Source organism: Mytilus californianus, unplaced genomic scaffold, assembly GCF_021869535.1.
Source record: "Mytilus californianus isolate M0D057914Y unplaced genomic scaffold, xbMytCali1.0.p SCAF_7, whole genome shotgun sequence".
In the NCBI taxonomy this organism is placed as follows: domain Eukaryota; kingdom Metazoa; phylum Mollusca; class Bivalvia; order Mytilida; family Mytilidae; genus Mytilus; species Mytilus californianus.
This window is the reverse complement of record NW_026262723.1, coordinates 107,738,808-107,757,947: the sequence shown is the minus strand read 5'-3', so window position 1 is coordinate 107,757,947 and position 19,140 is coordinate 107,738,808. Positions and strand designations below refer to the sequence as shown.

Genomic DNA, 19,140 nt, shown 5'->3' with positions numbered 1-19,140 from the left:
ACAGAAAATGGTAACGAGTTTTTGCAGGCAGATAAGGACCAAAGTGTAAAACTATTGTACAACTGTCGAAGATCGTATGTTGACCTCGATAGTAGTTGTCTTTTCGTTTTTGTGTATTGTTTGATTGCTGTCTTAATAATGTAAATCCAACATTTACTCTTGTATTCATAATTCTTTTTACCAAGCAATGCCGAATAAAAGAGATGAAACTAGAGGCTCTAAAGAGCCTGTATCGCTCACCTAGGCCTATGTGCATAATCAAGAATGAACTCTCTCCAACATTGTAGACAAGAGTAGAATTCATGACAAAATTAATTATTTTTTGTTGATCTTTGTTGCTGATCATTTTGTCTGTTTAGTTTCTCTCTATCTTTTGCTAAAAACACAAAAGAGGGTAAAAAAATCCTCATTCAGGCGTAATCACTCCTATGAAGATTGACAGTCTACTAACTATATCGGCAAAATTTGACTTGCTTGTGGATCTTGCCTTGCTGATCTTATTTGGTTTTTTTTACATTTCTATTTATCTATTACAAATTTATCATATAAGGCAAATCGCAAAAACATTGGAAAAAATCGGCATTAAAGGGCAATAACTCCAATAAGGAGTCGTCGAAAAATTTCCTCCATATTGTCTTAAATGTAGACCTTGTCTTGCTGATGAATTTTGCTTCTATCTATTATTATTTTTTTTAAGATATAAGGCAAAAATGAAAAAAAATGGTAATATTTGTCTTTTAAGGGCAATAACTCCTATAAGAAGTCGCCTGACAGATTTGACGTCTATGAACAATTTGTAGAGCTCAACATTCTTAACATTTTTGCCGTAGTCAGAATTTCTATATAACGGTTTTCAAAATAATAGACAGAACTTGCATTTTACCCCTATTTTCTATTTTTAGCCACGACGGCCATCTTGGTTGGAGGGCGGGTCATCGGACACATTTTTTAATCTAAAAACCTCAATGATGATTGTGACCAAGTTTGGTAAAACTTGGTCCAGTAGTTTCAGAGGAAAATATTTTTGTAAAAGTTAACGAACGACGGACGACGGACGCCAAGTGATGAGAAAAAACTCACTTAAGCCTTTGGGCCAGGTGAGCCAAAAAATCAATATACGAATCATGAATGACGAAATAAATAGCATTCAACTTACCTATAATTATCAACAACATTGAAAACTAACAAATGAATTTGAAATAATATCTGTTAAACAATGTATATGTCGTAGGGGCAAGCATTTATCTAAGCTATTCTCTGTTTGGTATAAATCTTTACATGTAGCTGCATTGATGGGAAGAAACTCTAATACTGTTTTGGCGAAGCAGAAATAATAAAGTTTAGGATAGATGCATGCAGTATACAACTAACTATTCTTCTTTCACATTTTTTTTTTCGGGTTAGGGAACAGATAGATATGCATGCTCAGAATTATCACCTTGCAGTTTCTGTGTTTTGGAATGCCATTGAAATGCTCAAATTGTTTCGTGTTCAAAGCTGGAAAGAATGACCTTTTATGATTGTCCTAAAACAGGATTAAACAGTATTAAAACGATTGTTATAGAAAAATTATAAAAAGTCAGAATGATATACATATAAATACAAACGAAAGAAATGAGCAGGATATAAGACAAATATAAGAAAAGCACAGTTTAGTACTGCAAAAATAAATTAAAAAAAATATTTAAAAACATTCAGACATTATAAATTTTCAAGTGATATATTCGAATATTTACTACGGTGTTTCACATATATAACTAAAATCTACTTCTCCCTTGAAATATTGTTTAGTTTTAGTTTATAAAAAATTTAGAAAACATGCACAATTTCACAAGTATGTATATACTATTATCAAACTTGTAAAAGGCCCGTTCATTATTTGTCTTACTTTTAGTGGTCTTGTGTGAGGTAGTACTTCCTCTACTGAGTCAACCAGCATCAGATCTTTGTATTCTATTTTCCATAGAAGTTTTGCAAGCTTTTGTTCATACAAATAATGTCTAAAACAAAACAAAAACATTTTTCGTTTTACTAATATCAGCAAGCTTGGAATGTCTGTATGTCAAAGCAAAACACAGAGCTTCAGCTAGGTAATGCCCATCTCTATATCAATCTTCACCAGGAACCCCACGTGTTTTAAACATTTTACAATACTTATGTTGAAATTTTACCTTTCTTAAAGTTTCAACATTGAGTAAATATGTCAATATACATGTAAATGTTTTTCGTTTCCTGTTTTTTTGATAGATTATATTTTTTTTTTCGTTTGAATTGTTTCGCATTTGGTCATGCCGGAATTTTTGTTAGCTTACTATATATGAGAAGTATAAAGAAGTGATACGGTACGTTTGTAGTGGTACGGTATGTTTGTAGTGGTACGGTATGTGTGTAGTGGTACGGTATGTGTGTAGTGGTACGGTATGTTTGCACTGGTACGGTATGTTTGTAGTGGTCCGGTACGTTTGTAGTGGTACGGTATGTTTGTAGTGGTACGGTATGTTTGTAGTGGTACGGTACGTTTGTAGTGGTACGGTACGTTTGTAGTGGTACGGTATGTTTGTAGTTGTACGGTGTAGTGGTACGGTACGTCTGTAGTGGTACGGTATGTTTGTAGTGGTATGGTATGTGTGTAGTGGTACGGTATGTGTGTAGTGGTACGGTATGTGTGTAGTGGTACGGTATGTTTGTAGTGGTACGGTACGTTTGTAGTGGTACGGTACGTTTGTAGTGGTCCGGTGTGTTTGTAGTGGTACGGTACGTTTGTAGTGGTCCGGTGTGTGTGTAGTGGTACGGTATGTTTGTAGTGGTCCGGTGTGTTTGTAGTGGTACGGTATGTTTGTAGTGGTCCGGTGTGTTTGTAGTGGTACGGTATGTTTGTAGTGGTCCGGTGTGTTTGTAGTGGTACGGTATGTTTGTAGTGGTCCGGTATGTTTGTAGTGGTCCGGTATGTTTGTAGTGGTACGGTATGTTTGTAGTGGTCCGGAATGTTTGTAGTGGTACGGTATGTTTGTAGTGGTCCGGTATGTTTGTAGTGGTCCGGTATGTTTGTAGTGGTACGGTATGTTTGTAGTGGTCCGGTGTGTTTGTAGTGGTACGGTATGTTTGTAGTGGTCCGGAGTGTTTGTAGTAGTACGGTATGTTTGTAGTGGTCCGGTATGTTTGTAGTGGTACGGTATGTTTGTAGTGGTACGGTATGTTTGTAGTGGTACGGTATGTTTGTAGTGGTACGGTATGTGTGTAGTGGTATGGTATGTGTGTAGTGGTACGGTATGTTTGTAGTGGTACGGTATGTTTGTAGTGGTACGGTGTAGTGGTTCGATATATTTGTAGTGGTACGGTATGTTTGTAGTGGTACGGTATGTATGTAGTGGTACTGTGTAGTGTTACGGTATGTCTGTAGTGGTACGGTATGCTTGTAGTGGTACGGTATGTTTGTAGTGGTACGGTATGTTTGTAGTGATACGGTATGTTTGTAGTGGTACGGTGTAGTGGTACCATATATCTGTAGTGGTACGGTATGTTTGTAGTGGTACGGTATGTTTGTAGTGGTACGGTATGTGTGTAATGGTACGGTACGTTTGTAGTGGTACGATATGTTTGTAGTGGTACGGTATGTTTGTAGTGGTACGGTGTAGTGGTACGGTATGTTTGTAGTGGTACGGTATGTGTGTAGTGGAACGCTATGTGTGTAGTGGTACGGTATGTTTGTAGTGGTACGGTATGTGTGTAGTGGTACGGTATGTGTGTAGTGGTACGGTATTTTTGTAGTGGTACGGTATGTTTGTAGTAGTACGTTATTTGTGTAGTGGTACGGTATGTTTGTAGTGATACGGTATGTATGTAGTTGTACGGTGTAGTGGTACGGTACGTCTGTAGTGGTACGGTATGTTTGTAGTGGTACGGTATGTTTGTAGTGGTACGGTATGTGTGTAGTGGTACGGTATGTGTGTAGTGGTACGGTATGTTTGTAGTGGTACGGTATGTTTGTAGTGGTACGGTATGTTTGTAGTGGTACGGTATGTTTGTAGTGGTACGGTAGATTTGAAGTTGTACGGTATGTTTGTAGTGGTACGGTATGTGTGTAGTGGTACGGTATGTGTGTAGTGGTACGGTATGTTTGTAGTGGTACGGTATGTTTGTAGTGGTACGGTGTAGTGGTACGGTATGTTTGTAGTGGTACGGTATGTGTGTAGTGGAACGCTATGTGTGTAGTGGTACGGTATGTTTGTAGTGGTACGGTATGTGTGTAGTGGTACGGTATGTGTGTAGTGGTACGGTATGTTTGTAGTGGTACGGTATGTTTGTAGTAGTACGTTATGTGTGTAGTGGTACGGTATGTTTGTAGTGATACGGTATGTATGTAGTTGTACGGTGTAGTGGTACGGTACGTCTGTAGTGGTACGGTATGTTTGTAGTGGTATGGTATGTGTGTAGTGGTACGGTATGTGTGTAGTGGTACGGTATGTGTGTAGTGGTACGGTATGTTTGTAGTGGTACGGTATGTTTGTAGTGGTACGGTATGTTTGTAGTGGTACGGTATGTTTGTAGTGGTACGGTAGATTTGTAGTGGTACGGTATGTTTGTAGTGGTACGGTATGTGTGTAGTGGTACGGTATGTGTGTAGTGGTACGGTATGTTTGTAGTGGTACGGTATGTTTGTAGTGGTACGGTATGTTTGTAGTGGTACGGTATGTGTGTAGTGGTACGGTATGTGTGTAGTGGTACGGTACGTTTGTAGTGGAACGGTATGTTTGTAGTGGTACGGTATGTATGTAGTGGTACGGTGTTGTGGTACGGTATGTTTGTAGTGGTACGGTATGTGTGTAGTGGAACGCTATGTGTGTAGTGGTACGGTATGTTTGTAGTGGTACGGTATGTGTGTATTGGTACGGTATGTGTGTATTGGTACGGTATGTTTGTAGTGGTACGGTATGTTTGTAGTAGTACGTTATGTGTGTAGTGGTACGGTATGTTTGTAGTGATACGGTATGTATGTAGTGGTACGGTGTAGTGGTACGGTATGTCTGTAGTGGTACGGTATGTTTGTAGTGGTACAGTATGTTTGTAGTGGTACGGTATGTGTGTAGTGGTATGGTATGTATGTAGTGATACGGTGTTGTGGTATTGTATGTTTGTAGTGGTACGGTATGTGTGTAGTGGTACGGTATGTGTGTAGTGGTCCGGTATGTCTGTAGTGGTACGGTATGTTTGTAGTGGTACGGTGTAGTGGTACGGTGTAGTGGTACGGTATGTTTGTAGTGTTACGGTATGCTTGTAGTGGTACGGTATGTATATAGTGGTACGGTATGTTTATAGTGGTACGATATGTTTGTAGTGGTCCGGTATGTGTGTAGTGGTACGGTATGTTTGTAGTGGTACGGTATGTTTGTAGTGGTACGGTATGTTTGTAGTGGTACGGTAGATTTGAAGTTGTACGGTATGTTTGTAGTGGTACGGTATGTGTGTAGTGGTACGGTATGTGTGTAGTGGTACGGTATGTTTGTAGTGGTACGGTATGTTTGTAGTGGTACGGTGTAGTGGTACGGTATGTTTGTAGTGGTACGGTATGTGTGTAGTGGAACGCTATGTGTGTAGTGGTACGGTATGTTTGTAGTGGTACGGTATGTGTGTAGTGGTACGGTATGTGTGTAGTGGTACGGTATGTTTGTAGTGGTACGGTATGTTTGTAGTAGTACGTTATGTGTGTAGTGGTACGGTATGTTTGTAGTGATACGGTATGTATGTAGTTGTACGGTGTAGTGGTACGGTACGTCTGTAGTGGTACGGTATGTTTGTAGTGGTATGGTATGTGTGTAGTGGTACGGTATGTGTGTAGTGGTACGGTATGTGTGTAGTGGTACGGTATGTTTGTAGTGGTACGGTATGTTTGTAGTGGTACGGTATGTTTGTAGTGGTACGGTATGTTTGTAGTGGTACGGTAGATTTGTAGTGGTACGGTATGTTTGTAGTGGTACGGTATGTGTGTAGTGGTACGGTATGTGTGTAGTGGTACGGTATGTTTGTAGTGGTACGGTATGTTTGTAGTGGTACGGTATGTTTGTAGTGGTACGGTATGTGTGTAGTGGTACGGTATGTGTGTAGTGGTACGGTACGTTTGTAGTGGAACGGTATGTTTGTAGTGGTACGGTATGTATGTAGTGGTACGGTGTTGTGGTACGGTATGTTTGTAGTGGTACGGTATGTGTGTAGTGGAACGCTATGTGTGTAGTGGTACGGTATGTTTGTAGTGGTACGGTATGTGTGTATTGGTACGGTATGTGTGTATTGGTACGGTATGTTTGTAGTGGTACGGTATGTTTGTAGTAGTACGTTATGTGTGTAGTGGTACGGTATGTTTGTAGTGATATGGTATGTATGTAGTGGTACGGTGTAGTGGTACGGTATGTCTGTAGTGGTACGGTATGTTTGTAGTGGTACAGTATGTTTGTAGTGGTACGGTATGTGTGTAGTGGTATGGTATGTATGTAGTGATACGGTGTTGTGGTATTGTATGTTTGTAGTGGTACGGTATGTGTGTAGTGGTACGGTATGTGTGTAGTGGTCCGGTATGTCTGTAGTGGTACGGTATGTTTGTAGTGGTACGGTGTAGTGGTACGGTGTAGTGGTACGGTATGTTTGTAGTGTTACGGTATGCTTGTAGTGGTACGGTATGTATATAGTGGTACGGTATGTTTATAGTGGTACGATATGTTTGTAGTGGTCCGGTATGTGTGTAGTGGTACGGTATGTTTGTAGTGGTACGGTATGTTTGTAGTGGTACGGTATGTATGTAGTGGTACGGTGTACTGGTACGGTATGCTTGTAGAGGTACGGTATATTTTTTTCTCTCTAGTTGATTACATGTGCATACTCGTCCTTTGATATTTGGTGGAAAGTTGTCTCATAGGCAATCATTGTAGTAGAACGGTATGTTTGTAGTGGTACGGTATGTTTGTAGTGGTACGGTATGTGTGTAGTGGTACGGTATGTGTGTAGTGGTACGATATGTTTGTAGTGGTACGGTATTTGTGTAGTGGTACGGTATGTGTGTAGTGGTACGGTATGTGTGTAGTGGTACGATATGTTTGTAGTGGTACGGTATTTGTGTAGTGGTACGGTATGTTTGTAGTGGTAAGGTATGTTTGTAGTGGTATGGTATGTTTGTAGTGGTACGGTATGTATGTAGTGGTACGGTATGTGTGTAGTGGTACGGTATGTGTGTAGTGGTATGGTATGTGTGTAGTGGTATGGTATGTGTGTAGTGGTCCGGTATGTTTGAAGTGGTACGTTTGTAGTGGTACGATGTTTGTAGTGGTACGGTATGTGTGTAGTGGTATGGTATGTGTGTAGTGGTACGGTATGTGTGTAGTGGTCCGGTATGTGTGTAGTGGTACGGAATTTATGAAGTGGTACGGTGTAGTGGTACGGTATGCTTGTAGAGATACGGTATGTTTTTTTTTCTCTCTAGTTGATTACATGTGCATACTCGTCCTTTGATATCTGGTGAATAGTTATCTCATAGGCAATCATACCACATCTCTGGTGGATAGTTGTCTCATAGGCAATCATACCACATCTCCATTGTGTATATACAATGTTTCTGGTGGTAGACCGTTTAATTTTGACAGTTGAGGTGAGGTTCTATATAATATCCGTATTTTTTCATTACTATACATGTATGTCTATGTGAATAAAACAATAGTTTAGTTTGACATGCTTCTTAAAGTTCTTTTGATAGAAAATTGTTGAAATAAAAAAAAAACCAACGAAATAAACATTGCATAAAAAACACGTAATGCTGTCTCAGTCATTTATGATTCCTTAGTTCGTGATCTGGAACAATAAATCCGTTTTCCAATTAGATTTGGGTTGGGTTAATATATTTTTAGATACGTATATAGTATTAAAACACTAGGTATAACCAAGGTTTTATGATGTCAAGCCTACAACCGCAATCGTTATATAAAACTTTGCTATTAAGATGACGTATAAAAACTTACTTACATAAAACCTCAAATTTTTAAATTATAAAATTGGAATGCTACAATTAAGATCTATATTTAGTATGGATAGATTCTTATACTGCATCCAGAATGATACGAAAATTCTCTTCCTGGAGCACTTAAATTTTAAAATTTATAACGCGAGACTTGATGGGCACTTTAAATATTCAGATTACATTGACTAAGAATTATAGAGAACTTTTATTTCCATTTTATTTGATCTTTTGGCTATAAAGTGTTATTTATTACTGATTCTAAGGATGGATCAAAGTTGTACTTAGCCTTCTTAAACGTATGTTGATATCAGTTCAGTGGATTTATAAGAGCTATTCATTCATTTGCATATATGATAATTGATGACATAGAATATAATTCAATGTGATCACTGGTTGAAGACAACATAAACTTTTCAACGTCAGATTAAAAAATAAAAAAAAACTACTCGTTAAGTCTTGTTAAATTCAATAATAGCTTCTTTACAAAAGACAGCCGGATGATACCAAAAGGGACAATCAAATGTCAGAAGTTGAAGACAAACATACAAAACCATGGCTTCTAAAATGCATCTATAGTAAAAAAAATCTTTCTCATAAAAAACTATTTACATAAATAAAATATATAATAAATGAAATCATTTTCCTGACCTTGTTATATAATAAAAAATTATGATGATTTAAGCGATTGTTCTTCTTTTATTGTACTGTTTTACATTTTCGATTTTTGAAACACAATCAAGGTGCTGATCCAGATATGGGTTTTGATAGTCTCCTTCTATCTGTTCACACTTATTTAAAATAAATTTACCTTAACACAAAACCTCCTGCAACTAGCATTGCTGCTACAACTACACTGCATATAGTTGCTATTCTCCAATCTACAATGTTATACATAAGATTCAAACACTTGACTTTTAGTGGAAACGTTTTAACTTGTACTAATAACAAATTAAAAAATTATGTACATTGTATCACAAACAACACATACATGTAATGGATGAATAATTACAACTAGAATTTGTAAAATTGAAATCAAATCAAATCAAATCAAATCAAATCAAATCAAATCAAATAAAAAAATAGTTTCATAAATAGTGTAAAGTTGAAATAAGTGCCGATTTTAAATCCAAATTTCACATGATTGTAATTCTTGGCCATTACTGTTTATTTCATTTACATAAGCGTTTGTACAACTACTGAATATTACAACTATATTCCACCAAGCAATATGACAGGTACAGTAATTATTACTACGGCTCCGGAAGATACTTCCACACCCATTACTTTTCAAATATATGATTTTTACCTATTTGGTGAAGACACTTTTCACCATCAAATCCACAGTGAGGTTGATCCTTTGGTGTGTATCCTAACAGCCACTTTACTTTACGTTCTTCGATAAATGACTGTAATAAATAATGATTATAAAACATTAGTTTGTTATTAAGGGTAAGAAGTTTATGTTTTTAGAAGTTTTGATTCATCTTTACTTAAGGATTGCTTCCCTGTTGATGCAACGTTTAATTTATATCAACCCAACAATCGCCATTTTTATTATCACGGTTTTTTATGACGTACGTGGAACGTCTGTAGCTTTTTTGCCATGTATAATGATCCTTGTTAAAAGCTTTTTTGCCATGTATAACGATCCTTGTTAAAAGCTTTTTTTTCCTGTAGACGAAAATTGTTTTCACTAGCAAACCGGAAATGGACTGGATAAGTTCGGATAAGCACCATCAAGGTCGGGTCTAACATTATCCATGTGATATGTCGGCATCAAAGTATTTAATGCCAATGACAGGTGAAGCATATTTTGAATAATAATGAAATTGTGATAAGGCTTCATTTTTATTGAAATAATTGCGATACAAAAGTGTTTTAATATGATGATGTTAGAAAATCAAATCGGAATGTATAAATGTTTGCAACGCCGTTTAATATGATCAACCAATCTCTTTCATTTGTCAAACTGCCTGAACCAATTCGCTACATTAATTGTAAAGGGCAAGTAGTTTCAATTATCTATTTTGCAGTTGACACGAACTAAGATTTATATATATGAATGAAGATTATCTATACCTACTGGTATTTTGTGGCCGGTGGCGTTCATTTGATAAACTCCTACGGGTGTTAATGATAATTTACCATCAGTATCCGTTAGTCTTAAAAGGGAATAGTTGCCCTCTGAATCTCCATAAGAGTCAATGTAAAAGTCATATCCTTGTATACCTGTAAAATGTAAAAGTCATATCCTTGTATACCTGTAAAATGTAAAAGTCATATCCTTGTATATCTGTAAAATGTAAAAGTCATATCCTTGTATACCTGTAAAATATTATAATCATAAAAGTACATTAACAGTATCTTATCATTGAATATGGGCAGTCGAGATGGGTGAAGGCAGCACTGTGACAAAACAATACTACAGTTCAATCAAGCCATATTTCGTTTCCGTTTGTTATTTTTGTTATTTTTAGTATAAATAAGACATTAAAATTGGTTCCTCTTTTGAATGTTTCACTTTTTGTCGTGCCTTGGCTTTTTATTGCGGTTTCGTATCAGTTTGTTTTAAACATCGAGTATCATTTAAAAAAACAACGCAGGGGCAGCTAAAACGCGCAGCAGTCGACAGGTTTACTATTTTGTCGTAAATATTTTAAATATCATTTAGATATTAATGCTGAGCCTCCCCATCCCCTTTTCGTTTAATTCGAGTTTCGTTAATTAATCTTATGTAGACGAAACGCGTGTCTGATGTACTGAATAATAAATTTTAATTTTCGCATCTTTCAATAGTTTTTAATAATTTCTTAAAATAAGGTAGCAACCAACCATTTCATTTGCATGGGCGTGGCGCATAGAAAAGACTGAAAAAAATAGGATTAAAAATGCTGGGTATAAATATGGTTATAAAGAAGCCATCCTTTTATTTACAATTTAATAAGTAAAAGAAGAAAAAAAACCTGATAATTTGTCTCTTTATGTTCCCACACGTAAACTGTAAACAAAACATTCAGAAATGGAGATCTTTTCTCCCTCTTCGTTTTCATCTCTTACATGGGTTGGTATTTTTGATTCTTTGGATTGATGATAAACGTGACGGATAACTTGATACACATGTATCACCTTAAATTTATAACCGAAGAAAGTTACTATTGTTAACGTTTATCGACACAACAAATGATTTCCCTGTTTTTACATAATAAAACGTCGTTGGATGTACATTATTTATTGTTTTTGATAACAGAAAATAATATAAACAATTATCTTTCTTTAAAGGGTTGGGTCTTGTTTCGGATTCATATTATGGATTTTAAATGATTTGTGTTATTCATCCTTATCTCATTCCGGATTGTATCTCTTCCATTGACTTATTGTATTTTATTTGTCATGTTCTTTCACATTGCAAGTTTAGCTTTATGTAAAAATGATAGAACAACGCCGGGGAGATCTCACAGAAATATTTAAACAAATATTCTATCGATATACCAATATCATTTTACGCCAAATCCGCTTATCGCCTACTGAAGTCTCATCAGTAACATTCGAACTCAAATTAAAGAGTATATTCAAATGTTTATTACTGAATGTTTATCATTGTCTCCAAGGAGTAGATAATTCTAAAGTTCGCACAATTCTTCACAATTTACTGTCGTAGGTCTACATAAAAAGTTGCAAAGACGTTATAAACTTATTGATATATTGTAATGTTGAAAAATATATTGAATGGTGTGTTTTAAACTGTAATTTAACCTATTTTTGTCATTGGATGTAGTAGAACATGTGTTGTCATTGGATGTAGTAGAACATGTGTTGTCATTGGATGTAGTAGAACATGTGTTGTGTTCCAAAGAAACGTTATGTTTGTTTATATGTAATGAATAATTATTCTCTTACTTTTGTAGGTTCGGTCTCTCATCACCCCCACTACTGCACTACCGTTTGAGATCGATCCATTGAGTCTGAGGACCTCCTCTATAGCATCTATATATATTCTAACTGCGTCATAAAGATAGGCAGCAAATATCGGTACCTGTTGCTGTGAAATCAAAGAATCAAGAATCAATATTCAGTCTAAAACTGGTCCATTACTATTAGGACTTAAATATATATCCAGTATAATTCCAATGTAAACAAGTTAAATAATAATAAATTGAATAGTTTTAAGTTTATTACAAAATCCTTAATTTTCTATTTCAACTATACAAGTATATTACAATGAAACGATATAAATCATTTTTTAATTGATAAGATATCATACATGGTTTGTGACCTGAAATGATGGTTAACTGCATTACAAGAGACTTTAGATCCTCGCTGTAACTCAAATTAGGTTGTCAATTTGACTGTCCCAAGTCAGAAACCTCGTGTCATTCGTGATCTGTCGTCGTTTGTTAATGCTTTTGTTATTTGAAGATTTCGGTGTTGGTGACAGGTCTTTGATATTCTCTACTTAATTTATTCACAACGTTCTAGACCCGGGAAGGGGGATGAATATAAACTCATCATAAATACCAGGATTAAAATGATGATTTAGAGCTTGACATATTTCAAGTCAGGAATATGACAGTTGTTTTCCATTCGTTTGATGCTTTTAATTTTGCCATTTGTAAAGGGACTTGACGTTTTTAATTTTCCTTGGGATTCGGTATTTTTGTTATTTTACTTTTTTCATAGACACCTGTCAATTGTAGAGTACTGTATGATTGTTAAAGTTGACATATAGAAGTCAATGAGTTATCTTTGTCGTTTTGGTTGCTGTCTCATTACCATACAACCCATCTCATTTTATTCACTATCCAAAGTCAGAGCCTTGAAATGATACCAAGTGAAATGATACAGCTGTGTCTGTTCATTAGTATGAACTGTTATAAAATAAAATTGGATGAACCTTGACCTGGTTGTGCAGTATAAAAAAATTACCGAAATAATATTTGTTACAAAGATGTATTGCGAATTCAAGTTCAATAAAATAAAATAAAAAATAAAGATAACACTTTATAAACTTGCTGCGTCCGATATTCAATTTTCACGTTTGACAGTGATTGCTAAATGATATTATACCGGTCCTTAGCTTGAAAGTACATACACATTTATAATAAATGTATAAGACACTATATAAATAACACATAGCTGAGAGGGTGATAGAGCAGATTGTTACCCCGAGAAAACATTGTCAACTGAGGCGAAGCCAAGGTTGACAATGTCTTATCGACGGGTAACAATCTGCTCTATCATCCTCTCAGATATGTGTTATTTGATTTATTATACTGAATGTACTGTTATTACTGTCTATTAAATTTCAAATTCAAAGTAATAAACTATGTCGTCTTGTACATAACAATCATCCGTATTTATCAAAGCGAGCACTTGAGCAAGCGTCTCCGTGAAGGGTAATATAGTATTTGCCATGGGATAGAGTAAATTGTCTCCCTCGTATTAACCAATCAAAATCTGGCATTTTGACATGAAGTATAATAATACGAATTATCGTACTATTGAGAGTACAGTGTTACCTTGGTATTAAGATTTGCTGGAAATACAGGTAGGTTTATTGGACTTTTCGTGTTTCGCTTTCTAACATCATCAAGGAATTCGCCCCACTCAGGACTGGTTGCAGCTCTTGGTGCGAGTAACATCAATGGATGAAAGGCCTTAATGTGGCGTTCTTTAAGTTCGTTTTCATACGGTTCTGTAAATGATTTAAAGTTAAACATATTAAATAAGTGCCATGCAACAGGTTCGTGGAGTTTTTTTTTTTCTGGTTTTTGAAAAATTGATTCCTATTTCAACTTGACTCTTGATCATTTATGTATGTTGGTGTATTATCGGAATTTATTATATTTTTGGTTCTGCCTCATTGACGTGTATCTCGTTAAATGCATGTGATATAAAAAAACAATTCCGGGAATTACAGAAATGCATGATACTCAACTTGTTTTGTTGCTTTTATGAGGCATATAATTGTTAAATGTTGCTCGTCCTTTAGTCTTTATGTCCTTTTGCGACTTATGATATTTTTTGTATAATTCCCATGATATTGTTTTTTAATTCTCTACGCAATAGGCTGTCTCAAAGTTTTGTGTTTTGACCCTAAAACACGTCGATAACCACCCGGCCACACACTGTAATATCTATATAAAAAGTCTCTCACTTTGTACATGTTATTGGAAATTTTATACACATGTATTTAATAGATATTTAATAGATTGTTGGCATGACACGGGTTATGTTCTTCTCATATATGTTATGATGGTTTGATACTAAACCCCTAACGGGAAGGATTGTGCCTGATATTCATATGATGAAGACATAATCTTTCAATCAGTTTAATTGAAGTCTGGAGCTGGCATGTCAGTTAACTGCTAGTAGTCTGTTGTTATTTATGTATTATTGTCATTTTGTTTATTTTCTTTGGTTACATCTTCTGACATCAGACTCGGACTTCTCTTGAACTGAATTTTAATGTGCGTATTGTTATGCGTTTACTTTTCTACATTGGCTAGAGGTATAGGGGGAGGGTTGAGATCTCATAAACATGTTTAACCCCGCCGCATTTTTGCGCCTGTCCCAAGTCAGGAGCCTCTAGCCTTTGTTAGTCTTGTATTATTTTTAATTTTAGTTTCTTGTGTACAATTTGGAGTTTAGTATGGCGTTCATTATCACTGAACTAGTATATATATATTTGTTTAGGGGCCAGCTGAAGGACGCCTCCGGGTGCGGGAATTTCTCGCTGCATTGAAGACCTGTTGGTGACCTTCTGCTGTTGTCTGTTCTATGGTCGGGTTGTTGTCTCTTTGACACATTCCCCATTTCCATTCTCAATTTTATGGTAATACAATCCACTAATATAAAAGTAAGAAGATGTTGAATGATTGCCAATGAGACAAATAGCCATTAGAGACCAAAGGACGAGGTCTTAAACAACTATAGGGCACTGTACAGTCTTCAACAATGAGCAAAAATATATACCGTATAGTTAGTTAGTCATGACAAACTGTACAAAAAATAAAAAGAGGAAACCAATAGTCTCATTTATGATAAAAACACTAAACGAAAAACGAGTATGGCAGACAGCAACCAGCGACAACCACTGAATAACAGGTGTCTGACTTGGGACATGCACATACAGAATGTGAAAGGGTTAAACATGTTTAAAAGCGCTCAACACTCTCCTCACCTGGGTCAGTGGTATAACAGCAAAATATGATAGCAATCTATAAACATCGGGTAGAAAATCAGATCAGCAACAAGCACACAAATATCCCGTAACAAAAAGACAACTACAGTACAAGGTACCACTTTGAGAATATTCACAGCTTCATAAAGCTGGTTCAAAGAAACTTCCAAATACTAGATAAAGTATGTTTCCCGCGACTACCACTAACATTATTATAAGTGTCGCTATCAATATAATATAAATAAATCACCAAAATTGTAATATACTAATCAATTAACTAATTAATTTGGGGATAATAATTATAGTTCGTGCCTTTATTCGACGGAGACTCAATCAAATGTCTTTGTTGTACAGTGTACAATGTTATATTCAATGACAATGTTAAACCAGAATTGTGAACATTGGATACTTGATGTGTTGTAAATCTTGTTTGGTTATATTATTGCAGAAATTTGTATTTTATCTACATGTAGATACTGAGACAATAATATTTGTCAGACACAGCATGAAAACGAAATGTTTCGCTGATGCGTAAATATGTCACGAAAACTGCACATTTATGTCTTTGACAATGTAATGTATGTCACTGATACTATAAATTATGTTGCTAAATGATATTAACATTGCAATACATACGCCTAAGGAAATATTTATTGTCGCTGCCTGGGAAGTAAGGCTTCTGATCGGCTGAAATTACTACATATTCTCCAGTATTCGTTTCCGGTTTGGCATGCATGGCCCTCACAAAATCAATCAAGGCATGATAATCTCCCAGAAAAACGTAGACTGAAATGAAATCAATAGATAAAGTCCACTAAATGGTTTCTGTTATTTCATTCTCTATTATCTAAGTAATTAAGTATTATTCACTGACATGCAAAATACCGTTTAACACAAGGACAGGTATCTCATCTTAGGAACATTGCAATGACAAACGGATAGCTGCAGAATGATTTATATAGATAATATAAAACAAAATAAGTAGGGCAGCAATACATTATTATTAACTTTATATTGAATTGACAAATTGTATTTGAAAGAAAAAACTCTAAGTAAGTAGATATAATAATATAAAAACGCAATCTATAGCTAATACCAATACCAAACAAAACAATCTATAGCTAATACCAATACCAAACAAAACAATCTATAGCTAATACCAATACCAAACAAAACAAACTAAACAATTTTGAAAAAATGTTTCCAATCTAATAATTTTGCATTTTCAGTCTATCATATTATCTGTCTGTGTCTGATTCTCCCTGTTTATAAATCTGGTAATTGCATTACCAATCGTGAAATGAGTTGGTCCTATTTTTTACATTTTGTCTCTGTGAATTGTGAGAAAAATATCTCGACACAAACATGCAGCTTTTTTTTCTTTAACCATAAGGAAACATGGTTATTGTTTTACTACATTCATGTTTATCCAACCCAGAAACAAACTGTATATTCTAAAAGCATCTGATATTTGGTACAGATCAAAATGTATTTAGTATATTCATATAAGTATCAACTGTGCTCTGCTTAACCATGGCAGGTCTCCCAACGTTGAAGCCACAACATAACTAATAACCTTATTTCAATTTTGAAAAAAAAACAATCAACAAGTATGGAAGCATATCTGATAATGTTTTTACCACTAAAACCAGTTTAAAATATGCTATTTCACGTTTATTTTTGTTTACAACGAATAAAAAAAGCAAAGGAGCTATGAATTAGAGTTGCTGTATTACCCATTTTTTATTTTAAAAAATATGGCGCGGAATCGAGGACGTCATAAATATTGAATTTAACTTATGCTACATTCAATTTAAGCACAATATAAACCATAATTCAACATATTTAGTCATCACCCATTTACATATTTCCAAGCAATCAGTGTACAATTGACATCTTAATTTGATGTAAACAACATGAATCATTTCTAAATAATAATTTTATAAAGAGATGAGTGCATAGTTTTTACAGACAACTGAACAGATGAATATTTATGACCTTTTGAAATATATGTATTATTACCCATAATTATATAATCTCCATGAAATTGTAACCATTGATATATTTTCCATTTCGAAAAAGTGACCCTTACACACATGTGCGTAAACCCCCCCCCCCCTTTTTTTTTTTTCTTTCCCCCGTGTGCTTAACCAGCAATGTGTATAAACCGCGGTTCTAAAGCAATATAATTCACCGATCGGGTCTCGAATAACCATAATTCTATTCTCGACTGTATAACCCATTTAAGCTAATATAATCTAACGTTTTAAGCATCGTCATCTTGAAACCAATCAAAACTTACTTTTGTTACGTAATAATTTCAAGATGGCGTATATAGCTCTCTACACAAGGTGTCAGGTTTTACGTCCCGATTCTAACCATCATACACATATTTACGGAGTTTAAAACACAATTGAAAGCTGACCTCGCCACAATTTTTTTCGCGCGGTTAGATGAGAACCCTTAGATGTTTTGAGATGAAGCTGTAAGTTTCTTTCAGCATGAATACTTATTTTCAATCAATGCAAGGAACGATTTTTAAGACAAAGCTACATGCCTATCTATTTAATTATTCATTCACAATTATTTCCAATTTATTTGTTAGGTTATTTATTTTAATACAAGATAATATTTTATCCAGTAGCAGTGCAAAATGATTGTCCCTTAAGTATAGTCCTTAAACGAGTTCGAACGTACGTATCACGATAAAATAATCACTTTGCGTTTATTAGAAAATCTTCAGCTTTACTGCACAATTAAGTTTCCAATGTTACAATTAAGTTATGATGGTATTTTACAAGACAATAACCTTTTGATGAATATTTAAATATGGAATAAATTAACTGCACGATTAAGGATGGTGGATGTTTTGATGATAATTATATAAGTTGTAGATCTTGGCTAATAATAAGACACAATATACGAATCTAAAGAATACTGAAAAAATTATCACAAAACATAGTCAATTAGTCTCCAAATCCCCGCCCCTCCCAAAAAAAAATAAAAAAAGAAAGGGGGAAAAAAAGTGATTTCATATATATACAAATAAGCACAAAATACGTTTTGAACCTAAACACAAGTTACCTAAAGAACCCTAGTGAGCAAGCTTATATACTTAACACCCAGACTTATTTCAGGGGGTCAACTGCTATAAAATATATCTTAGGTTTCAATCCCAGAGATGGCTTTAGTGAATCACATTTTCACAACTCGTACTCACCCAAGAAGTATATGGCAAAAGGCGGAACGGAACTACTTTTGGCAAGGACATCTTCATTTTTTCCGTATGTTTTTACTTTCACAAATTCTGCATTTTGAATTAATAATAAAAGATAATATTTGTTTCTTATTCGTTATTTGTCTGTGTCGGCCATCAGTTAATTAGTTAATCGTATCAATTAGGGGTATTGTTTAGACATTAAGATACATGTACAAGTCAACATAATTTTCTTCCAATCAACCCAAGAAAAACTTTATTCCAAATACCCTTATTTTTAGATGCCATCGAAAAAGGTCGGTCGTTTCATGTCTTAAATCTAGCACGTTTATTGAATCAAAACATTATCTCGTGGAATTCTTATTCTAGTAAATAAAAAAACTATCTGTACTGGGCGAATATTAGCGTATCTCTCACTAATCGTAGCTGATAATGAGTTTATGTTTCGAATTTTCGAGCTTTGTTTATTGAGAAATGCTTAAAGACAAAGGAAATATCGCCTTTATTATAACGTTTCCGTATAATAGTTCGTTATCCTTAGAAAACAAAGTCATAAAATCTATACTAATTTAATGCAAATATTTCCTTCGATAAGTGATATCCATAATCACAAAACAAATGCATTATGCTAAAAAACATCTTATTGTGTTTCAAATTATATGACTTTTTATACAGAGTTACATTCTATACGGGGAAGCTTTTATGATTGTGAAGAGACATTAGACCCTTGTTATGATGTGTAAT

At 35.0% G+C, this 19,140-nt stretch overlaps 1 protein-coding gene across 1 annotated transcript in view; it reads right to left on the bottom strand.

The window, feature by feature from the left end:
* Positions 1 to 19,140, bottom strand: part of LOC127709627 (guanylate cyclase 32E-like) — a 43,397-nt gene that overhangs the window by 19,887 nt on the left and 4,370 nt on the right. Inside the window, exons 3-10 of the mRNA XM_052215231.1 lie at positions 15,816 to 15,965; positions 13,516 to 13,691; positions 11,897 to 12,038; positions 10,083 to 10,228; positions 9,306 to 9,405; positions 8,808 to 8,877; positions 1,889 to 2,000; positions 1,439 to 1,525 (exon numbers count right to left, since the gene is read on the bottom strand). Coding sequence (XP_052071191.1) covers positions 1,439 to 1,525; positions 1,889 to 2,000; positions 8,808 to 8,877; positions 9,306 to 9,405; positions 10,083 to 10,228; positions 11,897 to 12,038; positions 13,516 to 13,691; positions 15,816 to 15,965 — 983 coding nt within the window. The remainder of the gene's footprint in view (positions 1 to 1,438; positions 1,526 to 1,888; positions 2,001 to 8,807; positions 8,878 to 9,305; positions 9,406 to 10,082; positions 10,229 to 11,896; positions 12,039 to 13,515; positions 13,692 to 15,815; positions 15,966 to 19,140) is intronic.